General features: G+C 34.3%; 2 protein-coding genes across 2 annotated transcripts; one reads left to right on the top strand and one right to left on the bottom strand.

Annotated features, from left to right (window-relative positions):
* The first annotated feature begins 1,972 nt into the window (after positions 1-1,972).
* Positions 1,973-4,897, top strand: LOC114178062 (probable LRR receptor-like serine/threonine-protein kinase At4g37250). Its single transcript, XM_028063751.1, has 2 exons — positions 1,973-3,942; positions 4,068-4,897. The coding sequence occupies exons 1-2, from the start codon at positions 2,349-2,351 to the stop codon at positions 4,754-4,756; spliced, it is 2,283 nt and encodes a 760-aa protein (XP_027919552.1). The 5' UTR covers positions 1,973-2,348; the 3' UTR covers positions 4,757-4,897.
* Positions 4,898-12,392: 7,495 nt separating this feature from the next.
* On the bottom strand, positions 12,393-13,817 carry LOC114175488 (putative oxidoreductase TDA3). The gene is made up of 2 exons (XM_028060244.1): positions 12,971-13,817; positions 12,393-12,882 (listed from the first exon to the last, which is right to left on the bottom strand). The coding sequence occupies exons 1-2, from the start codon at positions 13,815-13,817 to the stop codon at positions 12,506-12,508; spliced, it is 1,224 nt and encodes a 407-aa protein (XP_027916045.1). The 3' UTR covers positions 12,393-12,505.
* Positions 13,818-18,672: the final 4,855 nt, after the last annotated feature.

Raw genomic sequence — 18,672 nt, forward strand, 5'->3', positions numbered from 1 at the left:
TCAACACATTTTTTTGCTCCATGTTGATGAAGAAGAAAAGGTAAAAACAAACATTATGTTGCTAGGCGCCACTAATCAGTAAAGTGTTATATTCATCAAGGAATAGTCAAATTTCCTTTTGGCCCTTAATCATTTAACACCAACTTAAAGGCATAGGAGGTACAATCTTTTCACAAAGTTTGATATCACCTACAAATGTCTCCAATGAAAATTATGCATTTGCAAGCCTTTTTTTTTTTCATTCTCTTTTTAAGTTTTTTTTTTTTCTGTTACCATGGAGTTGGTAGATTACTACAATTGTTCACTAATCTTTGCTTGAATCTTGGATGGGGTTGGTTGAGCATAAACATATATGCACACATTACTTTCATAGTTTAGTGGAGTATAATGGGTGCTTGTTTTAGCTAACATGAATGAGCGTTGGTTTGGTGCATCTTATCCAGCGTCCATTCTGATCTTGCTTCAAGCAATTTTTTTCTTGGTGATCTGCCATAACCCCAACCTTCTCCTTTCTTGCATTTTTTTTTTTTCAACAAGTGTTAATGAAAAGTAAAACGTATATGCTTTAAGTGCCCTTTTAACCTTTTATCCATATAGCAAAGAATAAAAGGGTGGATCTTAATACAAAATAATTAAAGGAGCGTTTACTATTAATAGGCCCAGAAAGTAAAAGTCACACAAACTTTAGTCTACATCATGTTTGTGAAATTTCCACCATTTAAAGCAGGTACAAGACCTTTTGAATCTCGTGTTTGATTAATTTTTAAAAGGGCAGATAAATGTCTACCTTGGTACCTTTTTGGATTTTTAAATTAGAGGCCAGTAAAGCTGACAACAAATGTTAAAAATGCAGGAGCCAAGCTAATAAAGAACAAGGTTACAGTTTAGGTGATAATGCTTTCCCATGTGTGATCTGAACCCGATCGATCATCAATGTTTGGTTCCTTATTATGTCTGAAACGAATAAGCTGTTCTGTACTACGCTGCGATGCAAACACACACAAAATTGTCACCTAAAATTCAGCTTGGTGCTACCTTTCATTTGCAAATAATCTAATCGCGAATCTACAGTATCTGCCATTGTTTCACAAAAGATATATACAGACAGAAATGAGGGTCCGTTTCATTTTTTGTCCACCGTCAAAATAAGCATGCCTCTTTCTTAGACTTCTTTGTACTATGAAGCAGAATATTATTTTTATTTTGATTAAGTGACAGTGGAGAATTATCTGCTAGCAATCTTCATCAAGGTCATGGATTATTATGGTTCATGGACAACTATGAGAAAAAAACAAGACTGTTCCCACGGTCATTTGATGTGGTACCATGTATTTACTGTCCCTAGCTAATTAATGGGACCATATCCTCTCGTTCTCGCGCTAATGAAATTCAATGCAGAATGGTCCTTCGTATATGTTCCTTCACCCACACCTATATTATTCGCCAGTCAAATTTAAAACTGGGGACATTGAATTGAGATCAAAGATCAAAATTTTCCCATTTTTTTCACTTGAATTAATTAATGTAGTAACGACGACGACGTTGCGACGGATGGTAGGATTATGTTCTGGGACCTTCAATAATGGCATGAAACATAGCTATATATATGTTTTTCGGATACATAAATTATTACGTTGAAGAAAGATACTGTTGTTATTTCTGTTTCTCTTTTTAAAAACATTTTCCATTGGTTCCCAGTCTTTTTTTGGCGAAGGTGAAAATGATGGTGTCCAGTGGGAAAAGAAAAGATAGACTTGGTTTGCCGCAGAATTGAATTGTTTTGATTTCTCCCTTTCCTTAACTAAAACAGCAATAAAGAAGAAAAAACAAATGACAGCTTGTCCGTTTAGGTAGAATAAAGTAGCCAGTTTTTTTAATTGGTAAAGCTTTAATTAAGACTAATATTTAATACAGTGAACAGACGAAGAAGACGTAATTATATTGACACAGGAATTGGATCATTGGGGGTGCTTGTGAAGTCAATGAGGCACAAAGTGTTTGCAATAACTAAATTTCCAACTTCACCTGCATGTCTAGTAGTAGTAGAAAAAGATGCTATACACAGCATCATCGCTTTACATGTAGAGTAGTAGGAAGAGAGAGAGAAGAAAAGTGATTAAGCAATTAATTAAGTATTTGGAGTTCAACAATAAATCGTATCGTAGCAGCGTAGGAGCATATTTGTAAGAGGTTCCGTCTTTGGTGAGCTGTGTATGTCCTTCAACCATATTTCTTTTTTTATATTCCATCCATCCACATGGCCTTCTGTCCCATCGCAATAAATCCCCGTTACACCTTTCCCTCCTCTTTCTCCCTCCGTCAGCAATGTGGGATTACTCTGTAAAATCATGACTCTCTTCTGTCAACCTCTCATAATCTCACTGCTTCTTCTCCTCGCTGTTAACCACTGTTCTGGACTCACTAGAGACGGCGTTCTCTTGCTTTCTTTCAAGTACGCTGTGCTCAACGACCCTCTTTACGTCCTCGCAAACTGGAACTACACTGACCAGACACCGTGTTCGTGGAACGGCGTTTCTTGTTCCACCGTACCAGCCACCAACGGTACCGAGTACCGCGTCACATCCTTGTCGCTTCCCAATTCTCAGCTTTTCGGTTCGATTCCCTCCGATCTGGGTTCCATTGAACATCTTCAAGTTCTGGACCTTTCCAACAACTCCCTCAACGGCTCTCTTCCCTCTTCGCTGTCCCAATCCTCCCAGCTTAGGTTCCTCAATCTCTCTAACAATTTAATATCTGGGGAGGTTCCGGAGTCCATCACCCAGCTTCAGAATCTCCAATGCCTAAACCTCTCCGACAATGCTTTGGCGGGAAAACTGCCTCACGATTTGTCCAACATGCACAACCTAACTCTCGCTTCCTTCAAGAACAACTACTTGGTTGGTTTTCTTCCCAGCGGCTTGAGAACGTTGCAGGTTTTGGATCTGTCTTCAAACCTTTTCAACGGGACTCTTCCCGCGGATTTCGGCGGAGACGCCATGCGTTACCTAAACATCTCCTACAACAGATTTTTCGGTGAAATCCCGAAGGAGTTCGCAGCAAACATTCCGGGGAACGCCACCGTCGACCTCTCGTTCAACAACCTCACAGGCCAAGTTCCCGAATCCGCCGTGTTTTTGAATCAGAACTGGAAATCGTTCTCCGGTAACGTCAACCTGTGTGGAGAACAGACGAAGAATGTGTGCCCTGTTCCTTCTTCGTCGTCCTCCAACCCGAAAGTTTCTGCTCCTATATCTCCTCCAGCAATCGCGGCAATCCCGCGGACCTTTGATTCTTCGGCAGCGCCGAAGGGGAAAAAAGGGAGTGGTCTGAAACGAGGAACGATTATAGGAATCGTTGTGGGAGACGTAATTGGGATAGCGATTCTGGGCATGATATTCGCGCAGGTGTATCGGTTGAAGAAAAAGAAGGAGGTGGTGAAGAAGGAGGCGGTTGTGAGGAGTGGGAGTGGCAGTGAGAGTGAGAGTTCGTGGGAGTCTAGAAGGTTTATGAGGTGGTCGTGTTTGAGTAAGAGAGCGGAAGAGGAAGAGTGTTCGGAGACAAGAAGCAGTTGTGATAGCGAGGTGGAGGGGCAGAAGCAGAAGGGTCCTCAACAGGAGGAGAAAACGGGGACTCTTGTGATCGTGGACGGTGAACGACAGCTTGAACTGGAAACGCTGCTGAAGGCTTCTGTGTACATATTGGGTGCGACAGGGTCCAGCATAATGTACAAGGCTGTCTTGGAAGATGGTATGTCCTTGGCGGTTCGGAGAATCGGGGAGAGCGGTGTGGAGCGGTTCAAGGACTTCCAGAACCAGGTTCGACTTATTGCTAAACTGGTGCACCCTAATCTGGTTCGCATTCGAGGCTTCTACTGGGGACACGATGAGAAGCTCATCATCTATGATTTCGTTCCAAACGGTTGTCTTGCCAATGTTCGTTACAGTAAGTCAATAATTTATCTTTCTGGGTTTCTATGTTTTTTTCAATGCATTTGGTGCACCAACTTTGGTCAATGTTATGGTATTGATGATGAAGTAAAAAATTGTGTGCTTGGAATGTATAATCAGGGAAGGTGGGCACCTCGCCGACTCATTTACCGTGGGAAATCAGGTTGAAGATAGCGAAAGGGGTGGCACGTGGGCTCACTTATCTCCACGAGAAGAAACACGTGCATGGAAACTTGAAGCCTAGCAATATTCTGCTGGGCAATGACATGGAGCCCAAGATTGGAGACTTTGGGCTTGAGAGAATAGTCACCGGTGACACCAGTTATAAGGCTGGCGGATCGGCGCGTATTTTTGGGAGCAAGAGATCCACGGCCTCGCGGGACAGTTTTCAGGACATTACCTATGGGCCAAGCCCGAGCCCGAGCCCGAGCCCTAGCTCCATGATGGGCTTATCTCCTTACCATGCTCCTGAGTCGCTGAGGAACCTGAAGCCTCACCCCAAGTGGGACGTGTACTCTTTTGGGGTAATGTTTCTTGAGCTTCTAACGGGGAAGATTGTGGTCTTGGATGATATGGGCCAAGGGCCTGGGGTTTTGACGGAGGATAAGAACCGGGCCTTGCGTATGGTTGACATGGCTATCAGGGCCGACATGGAGGGTAGAGAGGAGGCCCTGTTGGCCTACTTCAAGCTAGGGTATAGTTGTGTGTCTAGCGTTCCACTGAAAAGGCCTTCTATGAAAGAGGTGCTACAAGTTCTTGAAAAGATCTCATCCTCCTCTTCTTCTTCCTCATATTACTATAGCGTCTAAATCATGATTTGTCACAGGGTTTTTTGTAGAAAGAAGAACAAAATAATGTATTTATCATTGACTAATAGGTTTTGGTATTTGATTCAATGTCGTGTGTTGTAATGGTGCTCTCTGTAGTGTTAATTCATTGCTAATTTTCAAGAAATAGATTCTATCTGGATTTCTTTTCCTAATCCAACTCAAATAAGTTCATGGATCCATCAATTTCTTTCATTATCTTTGGGTTGAGTATGTTTTAAATTTATTAATTTCAACTTAAAATTAAAATTAAAATTTTAATATATTTTAGTTTCTAAAATTTAAAAATAAATTAATATAATTTTTTTAACACAATTACGTTAATTTTTATTTATTTTACGTTTAAAACGTATTTTCAAACATGAAATGCAAATGTGTTAAATATAATAAATAATTCAAATATTAGCGTCAAAAGAATTTATTAGTTTAACCCTGGTTACTTTATGTTAAGTTTAGTTAGGTCTGGTTACTTTATGTTAAGTTAGGTTTAGTTTGTTCTCCATAGTCTTTATATCTCTGTTTTTGTAAACTCTCTGAATCATCTATCTCAATACAGTTTTCCTTGTTTCTGTAATATGGTATCAGAAGAGAATTAACTCTTTTTTTTTCCCTTAGGGTTCCCTCTTTCCGTTCGTTATCTTCCTTTCTTTTTCTTGCCAGTTTTCATGGCTTCCTCTACCGCATCTAACCCCTCTTCCACCGTCCCCATCAAAGAACCCCATCAAGATCTCACCCATCCTCTTTTCTTACATCATTCTGATGGCCCCGACCTTCTTCTCACTTCCCAACCTTTAGACCACACCACGTAACGTGAAGCCGTGCGATACGGGTCGCCTTATCTGTCAAAAATAAATTGTCGCTCATCGACGGAACCCTAGCCGCACCTTCAGACGACGATCCTTCTTCCGCTGCTTGGTCAAGGGCGAACAACGTTGTTATCTCCTGGTTATACAACTCAGTTTCAAAAGAGATTGTGACAAGCATCCTCTTCGCCTCCACTGCTCATGAGATCTGGGAGGATCTTCGAACTAGGTTCTCCCGCAAAAATGGTTCGCGCATCTATCAACTCCGGCGCCAACTTCTATCTCTACAACAAGGTTCTGATAGTGTGAGTACCTATTATACAAAGCTAAAATCAATTTGGGAAGAGCTTTCTGGATACAAACCCACCTTCAACTGTTCTTGCGGTGGGATGCATCAACTTCACCAACACGCCGCCTTAGAATATGTCATGACTTTCTTGATGGGTTTGCATGATTCCTTCTCCCAAATTCGTGGTCAAATCCTGCTCTCTGATCCTCTCCATCGGTAACGTTTTCTCCTTAATTTTGCAAGAAGAATCTCAACGAGAAATTATTGATACTTAATCATCGAATAATTCTGAAAGTTTAGCTTTCTCTGTTAATTCTTCTAAAAAACCCCCAATTGATAAACAAAAATTTACCAAGAAACCTCGTCCTAAGTGCACACATTGTGATATCTTGGGTCATACTAAAGAAACTTGTTATAAAATCGTTGGGTACCCTCCCAATTATTTCAAGAATCGATCAAATTCATCTGTTAATAATGTTGATGGTTCTTCTGAACAAAACCCCACACATAATTCTACATTGACCATTGCTCAATGTCAACAATTAATTCAATACCTCACCACGCAATTAACTACTACTCCTTCCATTCCTTCCACTGATGACATTGCTACCAACGTTATCGGTAATATCCTAAACTCTATTTTACCTATTAATTCATATCAATGGATTATCGATTATGGTGCCACATCTCATATTTGTTGTTACAAATCTTTGTATGATTCTTATGTGCCTATGAATAATTCACATGTTTTACTTCCTAATTCCTTCAAAGTTAAAGTCGAAGGCATTGGCAGTATTAAACTTACTCAGGACATATTTCTTCATAATGTCCTTTACATTCCTTCATTTAGATTCAATTTATTATCTCTCTTTACTTTAATTCAGCAGAATCAATTCCGCTTTATTATGCAGCCTAATTTTTTCATTTTGCAGGATCTCAAATCGCAGAAGACGATTGGCACTGCTAAGTCGCGTCACGGCCTTCTGGTTTTTGATTTCTATAAACATTCTTTACCTTCTGTCAATTTTAATTCTTGCAATTCTGTGACATATGACGTTTGGCATAGGCGCTTAGGCCATTTGTCTGTTCCTGTTTACAACTTACTTACTGCCAAGACTTCCTTAACTGTTGTTGATAAAAACCACCATTGTAGCATATGTCCTCTGTCTAAACAACAACGTTTACCTTTCATTTCTAAAAATTCTTTTAGTCCACATTGCTTTGATATTATTCATGCGGATGTTTGGGGTCCTTTTCATTTTCCTACTTGTGATGGTTTTCGTTATTTCTTAACTCTGGTTGATGATAAAAGTCGTTTTACATGGGTGTATCTACTTAAAAACAAATCTGATTGCATTGTGCTTATTCCAAAATTTTTTTAATATATTGAAAATCATTTTCATGTTAACATCAAAATTTTTCATTTTGATAATGCAAAAGAGTTGTCTCTTCATGATTTTTTTACTAATAAAGGTGTTCTTAATCAATTCTCTTATGTTGAAAGACCTGAGCAAAATAGTGTGGTTGAACGCAAGCATTTGCATATTCTTAACATTGCTCGATCTTTACTTTTTCAGTCTAATGTTCCTATAAATGTTTGGGGTGATTGCATTCGTACAACTGTGTTTCTCATGAATAGAACCCCTAGCCCTGTTTTAGGAAATAAGTCCCCATATGAAATTCTTTTTGATAAAATCCCTCTATATTCTGATTTTAAAGTTTTTGGTTCCCTCTGTTATGCTTCTACCCTTTTGTCCTCTAGACATAAGTTCAGTCCTAGAGCCACCGCTGCTGTCTTTATAGGGTATCCCATAGGTTACAAGGGTTACAAACTGTTGGATATCAAAACTAGGAAAACTTTTATCTCTAGAGATGTTAAATTTCATGAGCATATTTTCCCTTTTCAAGAAAATACTATTTCTACTGCTCCTGACATTTTTCATCCTGTTACTCCTGTTTTTCATCCACCTAATCTTGATGATGACACCTATTCTCTGGATCACAACCTGCCTTCACCCACCTCTGCCTCTCCTAGTGATAATAACCCTCCTTCTCCCACTCTAGCCTCTTCTTTAGATTTTGTTGTTCCTATTCGCAGGTCAGTTAGGTCTTCTAATCCTCCTACCTACCTTTCAAACTATCATCGTTACAATGTGACTCATAATTCAAAAATCCCCTATCCTATTCAGAATTTTGTTAACTATTCCAAGTTGTCCACTCCCTACACACACTACCTTTGTCAAATCTTTGAAAATTATGAGCCTCAAACTTATAAGCAAGCCATTCGTTTTCCACATTGGCAAAAAGCCATTGACGATGAACTTGCTGCTATGGATGTGAATAACACTTGGTCAATCACACACCTTCCTCCTGGTAAGAAATCTATAAGTTGCAAATGGTTGTTTAAACTCAAGCTTAACTCTGATGGCACTGTAGCTAAACACAAGGCTAGGTTGGTTGCTCGTGGGTTTACACAGCAGTATGGTACTGATTTTTATGAAACTTTTTCCCCTGTTGCAAAAATTACTACTCTACACATTATTTTATCCCTTGCTGCTTCTCATAATTGGCATTTAACTCAACTTGATATTAATAATGCTTTTCTAAATGGTAATCTTAATGAAGATATTTTCATGCATATTCCTCCCGGTTATACTCATAATTTTACACCCACATCTAATGCTTCTTTGGTTTGTCATCTTCATAAATCCATCTACGGTTTAAAACAAGCTTCACGCAGCTGGTTTCATACATTTCGTGATACTATTCTTTCTTTTGGCTTTTGTCAATCTAAACATGACTATTCTCTTTTTACGAAAGGACATGATAATACTTTTGTTGCTCTCCTTGTTTATGTAGATGATATTATTCTTGCTGTCCCTAACATGGATTGTATTGATGCTGTTAATATTCAACTGAAAAACAAATTCAAATTAAAAGATCTTGGTGATTTAAAGTTTTTTCTCGGCATTGAACTTTCCAAATCAAAAACTGGTATATTTATGTGCCAACGCCATTATGTTCTATCTCTGCTTGAAGATTGTGGAATGCTTGCTTGTAAACCTTCTACTATTCCTATGCTTCCTAACTTACATTTACATAATAATTCTGGCACTCCTATTGTTGATCCTGCTATTTATAGACGTCTTATTGGCAGGCTGTTATATCTGACTATTTCTCGTCCAGATATTTGTTATACTGTCCATAAATTAAGCCAGTTTGTTTCTAAACCCTGTATTGAACATATGGCAGCTGCTAATATTTTATTAAGATATCTTAAGCATACACCTGGGCAGGGTATTCTCTTTAAATCTGCTTCTGATTGTAATGTAAATGCTTATGTTGATGTTGATTGGGGGTCTTGTATGGACACCCGTCGCTCCACCACTGGATTCTGCATTTTCTTAGGCAATTCTTTAGTCTCATGGAAAGCCAAGAGACAAAAGACTGTCAGTAAATCTTCTGCAGAAGCTGAGTACCGTGCATTAGCTTCTGTATCTATTGAAATTGTTTGGTTAAAGAACCTTTTGACTGACTTTCATATTTCCACTCCTCATGCAGTGACCTATTGTGACAATCAAACCACCATTCAAATTGCCTCTAATCCTTCTCACCATGAGCGCACCAAGCATCTGGATATTGACCTACACTTTGTTCGTGAACATGTGGAGAAAGGAATTATCAAGCTTAACCATATACGAAAACATCACCAACTTGTTGATTGTTTCATCAAATCTCTACCCAGAACCAGTTTTCTCAGCATTCTCTCCAAGATGGGCATAGAAAACATTTTCCTCCCATCTTGAGGGGGGCCTATTAGTTTAACCCTGGTTACTTTATGTTAAGTTTAGTTAGGTCTAGTTACTTTATGTTAAGTTAGGTTTAGTTTATTCTCCGTAGTCTTTATATCTTTGTTTTTGTAAACTCTCTGAATCATCTATTTCAATACAGTTTTCCTTGTTTCTGTAATAGAATTTAAGTTAAAACAATTATATATTTTCTTCGGAATAAATACCATGTTTTTTTGGAACCTAACTTTTCTGACATAAATGCAAGTTCTAGAATGTTGGACCAACTTTTATTAAACAAGCAAATTTCACATATCTATTAAATTCTTTGTAAATTAAAATCAACTTTCTTTATTTCATTTAGTTGGACTCTGATAAAAATAAATGCAAATCAACGATGTCAACGCTACTTTAGATTATATAGTTAATTAGTGATATCAAGATTTAGTCCAAGACCTGCAACTCAGTTAAATGTTTAAAGAAAAACATTCTTGTTTACTGTGTAAAACTCGAATAAAAATGTTTTGGAACTTTTATGATTCAAAATTTATCAATTTCAAGCAAGAAAGATTTTCCTTTCCTCTTAAATCACATATACTTAAATTTTCGTTAAATTCTTTTAAAGATATTTCAATTACTTAAAAAGAGATTTTTCAAACGAAAGGATATGGTTTCAAGAATCTCCCTACCCTTGCTGACTACAACTTTTTGGTCAATATGGAATGTCCTTCTCAAAAATATCAGTGAGTTTGTTCAAGAGGTAATTTTGAAGGATATCGGTATATTTCATTTATATAATAGGTATTTAATTGTAAGTTAAAATTCTTTTTTTTGAGTAAATAGATTATACTTATAATTGAAGTTGTTCTGCATAGTCGAGTATTTTTTTATACTCGTTTGTTTTTTTGTCTTCTTGATTCTTTTCAGTGTTGTTGTAATTCTTAGTCTTCTGAAAGTATACTTATACAAAACACTATTAAGTCAATTTCGGTTTTAGTTAATGTTATTTATTTTTTTGCAAGTCTGATCTAGAGCTATAAAAATGGGTTGGAACCCGCAAGTCAATCCGGCTCACCACAGATTCGGGTCGGGTTGAGTTGAAATATTTGTAGAAATTTTAATATGGGTTGATTTTTGACTTGATTCATTTAGAACTCGGCTCATCCGGGTTGAATCCGTGGTGAGCCGAATTGCCTCACCAACCCGTAGATAAAAGGGTCACACAAGTATTTTTTATTTTATTTTTATTAAGTTGGGCTTTACATTTGGGTCATTTAGGTTGTTTTTTTATCCAACACATAAATAATTTGTATTTTTTTTTATTTTTGTTTGTATTTGGATTGTATTAAAGTTTATTTAGATTTTAATTAGAATTACAATTTAGTTTTGACTGAAAAAAATAAAAAATAATATTTTTTTTTAATTAAGTGAACTCGTGAGCCAACCTGTTTAACCCGCCAACCCGTGGTGGGCCGAGCCGGGTTCGAATTTTTTTGGCTCGCTAAAATGTGAGTCGGGTTGGGTTGGCTCAGTAAATCATCAACCCATGGTGGGTCGAGTTGGGTCGGACCGGGTTACCCGTTTTGACAGCTCTAGTATGATCAATGCTTATTCATCAAATAATCATCATTATGTAAGTTAATTGAGATAAATAATCTAATTAGGGTAATTGCTAGTTTGTGAGTCATGATCCCTTGTTCTCGTCAATACGTTATATGGAATATGCAACTACTCAAGGTATTGAAGAATGTTCGGTTTCGAGGAGTTGTGATATAAAATACACAAATACCTAGAATGTTATAATTTAAAGTCTCTCCACCTTTTAGATACAAGTAGGGATGACAAAGCTGGTCATCCCGGTCTGTTTTGGTCCGCTCCGCATTTTGGTTCGCAAAGTGTGAGTTAAGGTGGCCCGTCCTGTAGTTTAATATCAAATTTATTTTTCTCGCCCGTCCATCGCATTTGTGATGAACAAAATAATTTTTTTTTATTTTTTTATAATAATTAATATTTATTTTCTATCGAAATTATCCAATTAGTTTACCTTATCAAAGACAATAAACAATAGTAATGAAAATTATAGCTAAGTACAATAACAAATGTCACCTTACAAGACACCTACTTAAAAATGCATAAAAATATATTTTATATTCAAAAATTAAAATCATTATCTTATATATAATAATTATACGTAATCATAATCATAATAATAATAATAAAATAAAAATAAAATAAAATAAATTTATAGAAATAACGTAATAAATTATGTGAGAATTTAAAAATGAAAATATTTAATGATTATACGTAATCATAATCATAATAATAAAAAAATAAAAATAAAATAAAATAAATATATAGAAATAACGTAATAAATTATCTAAGAACTTAAAAATAGAAATATTTAAATTTTTAAGCGGATGCATGCTACGAACTTAACCCGTGCATGCTACAAACTTATGCGGGTCAGCAAATTCAACGTCCCGATACATCCGCATTTTTTATGGCTACGTGGGCTAGCTCGCTCCAATTCACGATCCTTATATACAAGAGTTAACTCACGAGAGTACAATAACAATAGTTAAGTTTGACCAAATTTGGATTGTGAGATTTAAAACAAAGTTAATTAGAATATATTTATAGTATAAGATTTCTTTATTAGCATTTGACACGTTACTCAACAAGAGTTTATGCAAGTAAAAAACTTATATTAAACAAAATAAATGAAAAGAAAAAAAAAATGTATAGGAGGAGTGATACTTGAGAAATGTTTTCATTGTTTTACATGGAGTTACATGTACATATTTGATGATAAAATTTAGATGAGTTGAAAACAGTGATCCTGTAATAGCATCTAAGGATTTGTGGGCAGAAGGAATCTGGAGGGACTAAAGCGCTTAAGATCAACAATGGTGGAGTGTCCATGAAGAAGAAGCTGAGCAAGTGCAGCTCCAGTGGCAGGACCATTGAGAATACCCCAACAATTGTGCCCTGTGGCAACGTAACAGCCCTTCACCCCTGGAACCTCTCCTATTACGGGTATCCCATCATCAGTGCAGGGCAAGAAGCATGCTTGCTCTGCCTTCACACCACCCTCTCCTTCCCCAAGATGGCTCGACACAGTCTTAGCCACTCTCTTAAGCATCGCAATCGATTCAGGGTTTCCCCTTATCTCCGCAGGATCATCCGGCACCTCTTCCTCCTTCGACATCCCACACACATACACCTCCCCTGAAAACAAAACACATCAACTCTAACCTCCAAATCCCACATCTACTACTACATCTATTATCAAATCAAAACAGTATTTCGCATTTACCTGTGGGCCGAGGGTACACTTCAGGGTCAAGAGCTCCTCCTCTTCCTCCGGAGGAATAATAACTCAGAAAGAGAGCATGCGGGGTTATGGAACTGCCGTCTCTGGGCTCCAAAACAATACTATGGGCCTTAAGCCCATAAACTCTAAACAGCGATGATAGCAAACCTAACTTACTGGACCAAGGGCCCACTGCCAACACTACGGCGTCCGCTTCCAACGCTCGCCCTCCTTCCAGTACCACTGATCCAACACGTCCTTCTTCCACCTCCACCCGTTCCAATTTCGCAATCTCCACCTTCACACCATACTTCTCCACGGCTCTATCAATGAGCGTGCGAGTGAAAAGCTGCGGGTGCACCTGCGCCGTCGTTTCGGGGGTTCCAATCGTTTTAGGACTACGAGCTGGCCCGTCGATCCAAGAAGGCAGGGACCTTGAAGCAGAAGAGCGCTCGGATTCCCTTACGGTGAGACTCAGAGTGGTGAGGGCTCTGTAACCGTACGATCGAGGACCGTCTAGTTCTTCCGAGAGTGAACGGTGGAGATTGAAGCTCACGCGAGCTAGCTCCTCCAACGGTCCTCCGTCGCACCAGTCGTAGGCGAGGAATCCGCCGGCTTTTCCAGAAGCGGCGCATGCCACGTCGGACATCTCGATGAGCGTGACGGCGGCTCCCTTCTCGGCCAGAAAGTAAGCAGTGCATACACCTATCACTCCCCCGCCGCAGACAATGACCTTCTTCGGCTGATCCATGAGCGACGATGATTCGATCCGCTTAGCTCTGGAGACTGGAATTCTGTTTCGCCGATTTATAATCACCGGTGGCAGCGGAAACCTTACCAGTACATTCATACTTATCAGATTTCTTTTTCTTTTTTTCTTTCAATTAAACACGTGTCCGTCCCTTACGTGTCCTATCAAGTCAGTTTTTCCATCTGCACCTCCATAATTTTTTTATGCACTTTCATACATTTTCTTTTTCCATTTTGTCTTTCTTTGGATAGTATAAGTTGGAAGCCGTTTCTTTTTTTCTAAAAAATTAGTTTTTGGATTTTAGATTTTAGATTACTCAATCTAATCTTTTTTAAAGAAAATTATAAATTATTTTCACTTTTAAATTGTATAATTCAAAAATTAAAAATTATTTTTTGAAAATCCAGAAAGAGTAAAATGGCAAGATATTATGAAAATACAGAAAGAAAATTATGGAGGTATAAGAAGAAGTTGTCTCAATCAGAAGTTCAGACTTTTAGTTCTAAAAACTAATAGTAACGGGCCTGTTCTTTCATTACTCTTTCATAAGTTCTAAATAAAGGTGGAAACTTTCATGAATAAAAAATATTTTAAGATATATAAGTTAGAAGTATATTTCACATTTTACAATTTAAAAATATATTATAAATTGTATAATATAATAATGTAATAATGGATTGTATAATGTCAGTGTTTTTCACTTTAAGTGTGTTAAAAAAATATCATATTTTAAAACTTCATCACTTGTCCTTAAAATAAATATATATATATATATATATATATATATATATATATATATATATATATATATATATATATAAACTGATTTAATTATGCATTCAGTAACAAATCTGGATATTATAATTGGTTATAAGACGTACCGTTAAAATGAATAAGTTATACTTTTTTACATATAATAATAATAATAATAATAATAAATGTAGTATTTTTAAGTGTTATAATACTCAATAAATTTTTATTATATGTTAACATTTTATTCTTAAACACATGATAATATAAAACATAACTAATTTAAGTCAAATAAAGCAAGGAAACACATACAGTATAACATTCATTATGATTATAGAACATTGAAAATCTTTAAAATTAAATTAGACATGTATAACTTGTTATATAAAACAAGTATGTAGCTTGAGGAGGGAAGACACCTTGCTTGACTAATATTGTATGATTAAAAATCAATGCTTTTTGCTTGTCAAGGAGTTACTTAAACATTTTTTTTTTCTTGAGAAAGATATATACTCCTTAGTTGTAAGAAGAACTCCAGAGCAAAAACATTGTTAGGGTTTGTATATCACTTAAGTGTAAGTAGTTTTGTTTGAATAATTTATAAAAAACCAACAACTCCATAAAACTCACAATTAACAAATTTAAATATTTTTCAACACCATTTTATTTTATACGCTATATTTTACTCAAAATCTAGTAATTTAAACAAAAATTGAATAATTACTCTTCGACCAAATTTCTTCAACTTAAAACTGGTATAAGATTTCAGAATATAAACATTTTGAAAAATAATTTCAGAGTTATATTCGCACATTTAAATTCTTTTAAAGGTTATAATAATAATTCATATCTGACTAACGAAATTTTAACCTAAGATAACATTATTTTACTCAATTCAAAAGATGAAAAAAAAAAAAAGAGGAGAAGAAGAAATTACTCAAAATCATCATCACAAAAATATGTTCCATACGTTTTCGTCACTAGAATACAAACTAAATGCAAAGGAGAGGGTGTGACTTTTGGTTTTAGAAGGGTATAAGAAAGGAGAGTTTCAAAAGAAGAAAAAAAAATGAAGAAAGAGTCTCATGAGGTTTTGGTAAAACAAAGAAAATTCTTAATTCCTATTTGTAACCCTAATGTTTAATAACTTCACTCCCTTCGCTCTATATATTTTCCATTCTAAATTAAAACAAATGTTATTTTATTTTCTATTTGCACCATTCGTACAAATCGCACACTACCTAAAACAATTAAAACACACCCACGTATACATATGAACATTAATATAATACAGTACTGTGATTTTGTCATTTTTGGAAGTGACACAACACCTAAACATTTGAGCGGCAAATGAAAACAAAGAGATAATTTATATTGGAGTTTAGTAAAGAATTTTATTAACCGGTGTCCTAAGAGTATATGATCGAGAATAATTAATATATATTAAATTCTATAAAAGTATATAGATAAGAATAATGTTAAATAAAATTTAATCTAATAATTGTAATGTAACTTTATTTTATTTAAAGGGTAAAAATACTCTTAAATATTGTACATGTGTTTTATATTTTATTTAATGTTCACAAATACAAGTAAAAAATCAATTAAATAATAAAATAATTATATTTTAATGTTGTTAAAAATTAAATATAATTAAACATAAGAAATTTTAAATTAATAAAAAAATTAACAAAAAAAATAGTGTTAAACATCTAAAAATTTTACAAAAGAAAAGCATAAGAAAGTTGAAGTTTACAGAAAAAACCAACAAAAAAAATTGGTATTAAACATCTACAAATTTTTAAAAAAAAAGTTAAAGTGTCTATCTGAGACTTCATTGATTTTTTTTGCTTTAGACCTTAAAAATTTCAAAATCTTTGTTTGTATTAAAAAGTTATTGTCTAGAAGTTTAAAAGGATAGTTTTATCTTTATAAAATTTGTTATGTGCATTTATATTATTTTAACTACTGTACTTAATTATTTTAGCTTTCGATATAAAAATAATGGTACCAAAGAACATTAGTTATTCCTTAACCAGTGCCCACTAGTTAGCATTCTCCTTAAGTAAAAATTGAAGATTTTTAAGTTGCTTAATTTGCACGTGGTTCAAGCAAGAAACATGTCATCAAAAACTCCAGTAGTTCATATAAACACAAGGAACAAATAATTTACACTAATTAGTTTTAGGGGGTCAGTCTCATCTTAATTCCGTTCCAACCCACTTCAAATATGACTTTGAGAGTTGGGGCTTTAGAAGAGCTCCCTGTTAATTGGGCCAAAAAAAAAATATGACTTAGTTTTAGATTAGGTTAGGGTTAGTCCATGGCTTAGGGATTCAAATGAAAGCTCTAATTTGTGGAGGCCTTTCATGATAATTTTAGTTACTTGGAATTTAGTTTTTTTTTTTTAGTTATATACATCTGTTGTTAAATTTCTAACATGTCTGTACTTCAAAATTAGAATATATAAAATTTTGAAATATTACTTGTTTTAAGAAATAGGTTTACAAAACTTATTATTTCTACTAATTTAATTAAATAAAAATAAGCTTATTAAAACCTCGCACCTTGATATTTTACATGTTATAATTGAGATTGAAAATTAGAAAATAAATAATTCTTTATGTAGATTGCTTGTACGTTTACGGTATGAATGTTATATAGGACATACCAAAGAAGTTATTTTACATTTTTTTTGTTTAGGACAGGTAGAATTTTGACCATTTTTTCGCAAATCAAATACAAATTGGACAAAACAAAACAGGTCGTCTCGAATTACCATCCCTATAATTGTTAAGCTAATGATAAACACAACTAAAGCATCATATAAATAATCATATTCGTATTTTGGCTTAACTAGTCATTTGGTCAAATTTTGGTTGAAAATTTTCTAGTGGTTCCCATTTTCGTTTTTGTTTCAATTAAGTCTAATTTTTTTAAATTGATTCAATTAGGTAATTTTCGTTAATAATGTACAAACAACGTTTAAATCAATGCCACATGCCACATGTCAATTTGTTATTTTTTTGGTTTCTTTTATTCTTTATTTTATTTTTTTGCATAATTTTTGTTGCTCACGTGTTAGGTTTATGACATGACACATGGCAGGTAGTACCATGTGTCAGTATGAGTGTCACATGTCGTTATCTTGTATTCAATTTGTGAGGGTCATATTTTTTTATATTCAATTAATACATATATAGAAAATGAATTGAATACAAAACAATGACACTCACTCGTACTAACATGTAGAACTTTCAATTAAATCCTTTATAAATTTTTTTGATCTATTGAGTACTCAAAAAATTTAATTTTTTTAATTGAGTGTCCTCTATTAACTTTTTTTGTTAATCGTGTGATGTGTCTATTAAGTGGTTGACATGATTATTATTTTGACATGTAACATTGTTAAGCTATACCATATATCATTTTATTATTTTAGTATTTTAATATTTTATAATTTATAATTTATAATTTATAATTTGTGATTTTATAATTTTAAATTTTATAATTTTATAAATTTGTAATCGTATAAATTTATAATTTTTATATTTATAATTTTAATTCAAAATTGTATAATTATAAAATTATGATTTTATTCAAATAAAAATTGAAAATATATCATAATTTTGTATTTCGTAAAATCATAATTTTATAACTATACAATTTTAAATTAAAATATTAAAATTATAAAAATATATAATTTTACGATTATAAAATTATAAAATTATAAATTATAAAATAATAAAATTATATGTGACGATAATTATGTGATATAACAAGATAATAATCATGTCAGTCCGTCAATGGTCATAATACTCACTTAACAAAAAAAGTTAAGTGATACTCAATTTAAAAAACAAAAAATTATCATGTATTAAATAAATCACAAAAATTTATCTTACCCGGTTGAAAAATTTTCAAATAGACTTTATACATTCTTAAGTCAAAAAATAAGAAAATAAAAAATTACGAATTGACACATAATAATAATTTATCAATCGTTGGTACAATACTACCAAAATAAAACTTAATTAAATCAAATTTCCAAAAACTTAATTGAAACAAAAAAGAAAACAATAACTATTTAAAAATTATTTTAGAATCAAATAAACATTATTTTTTTATTAATATTTATCGGTGCCGATATATCCCTCAAACCAAGACACATGTTATATGCATCTATGGAGCAATTTTGTTTGCT

Source organism: Vigna unguiculata, chromosome 3 (assembly GCF_004118075.2).
Source record: "Vigna unguiculata cultivar IT97K-499-35 chromosome 3, ASM411807v1, whole genome shotgun sequence".
In the NCBI taxonomy this organism is placed as follows: Eukaryota; Viridiplantae; Streptophyta; class Magnoliopsida; order Fabales; family Fabaceae; genus Vigna; species Vigna unguiculata.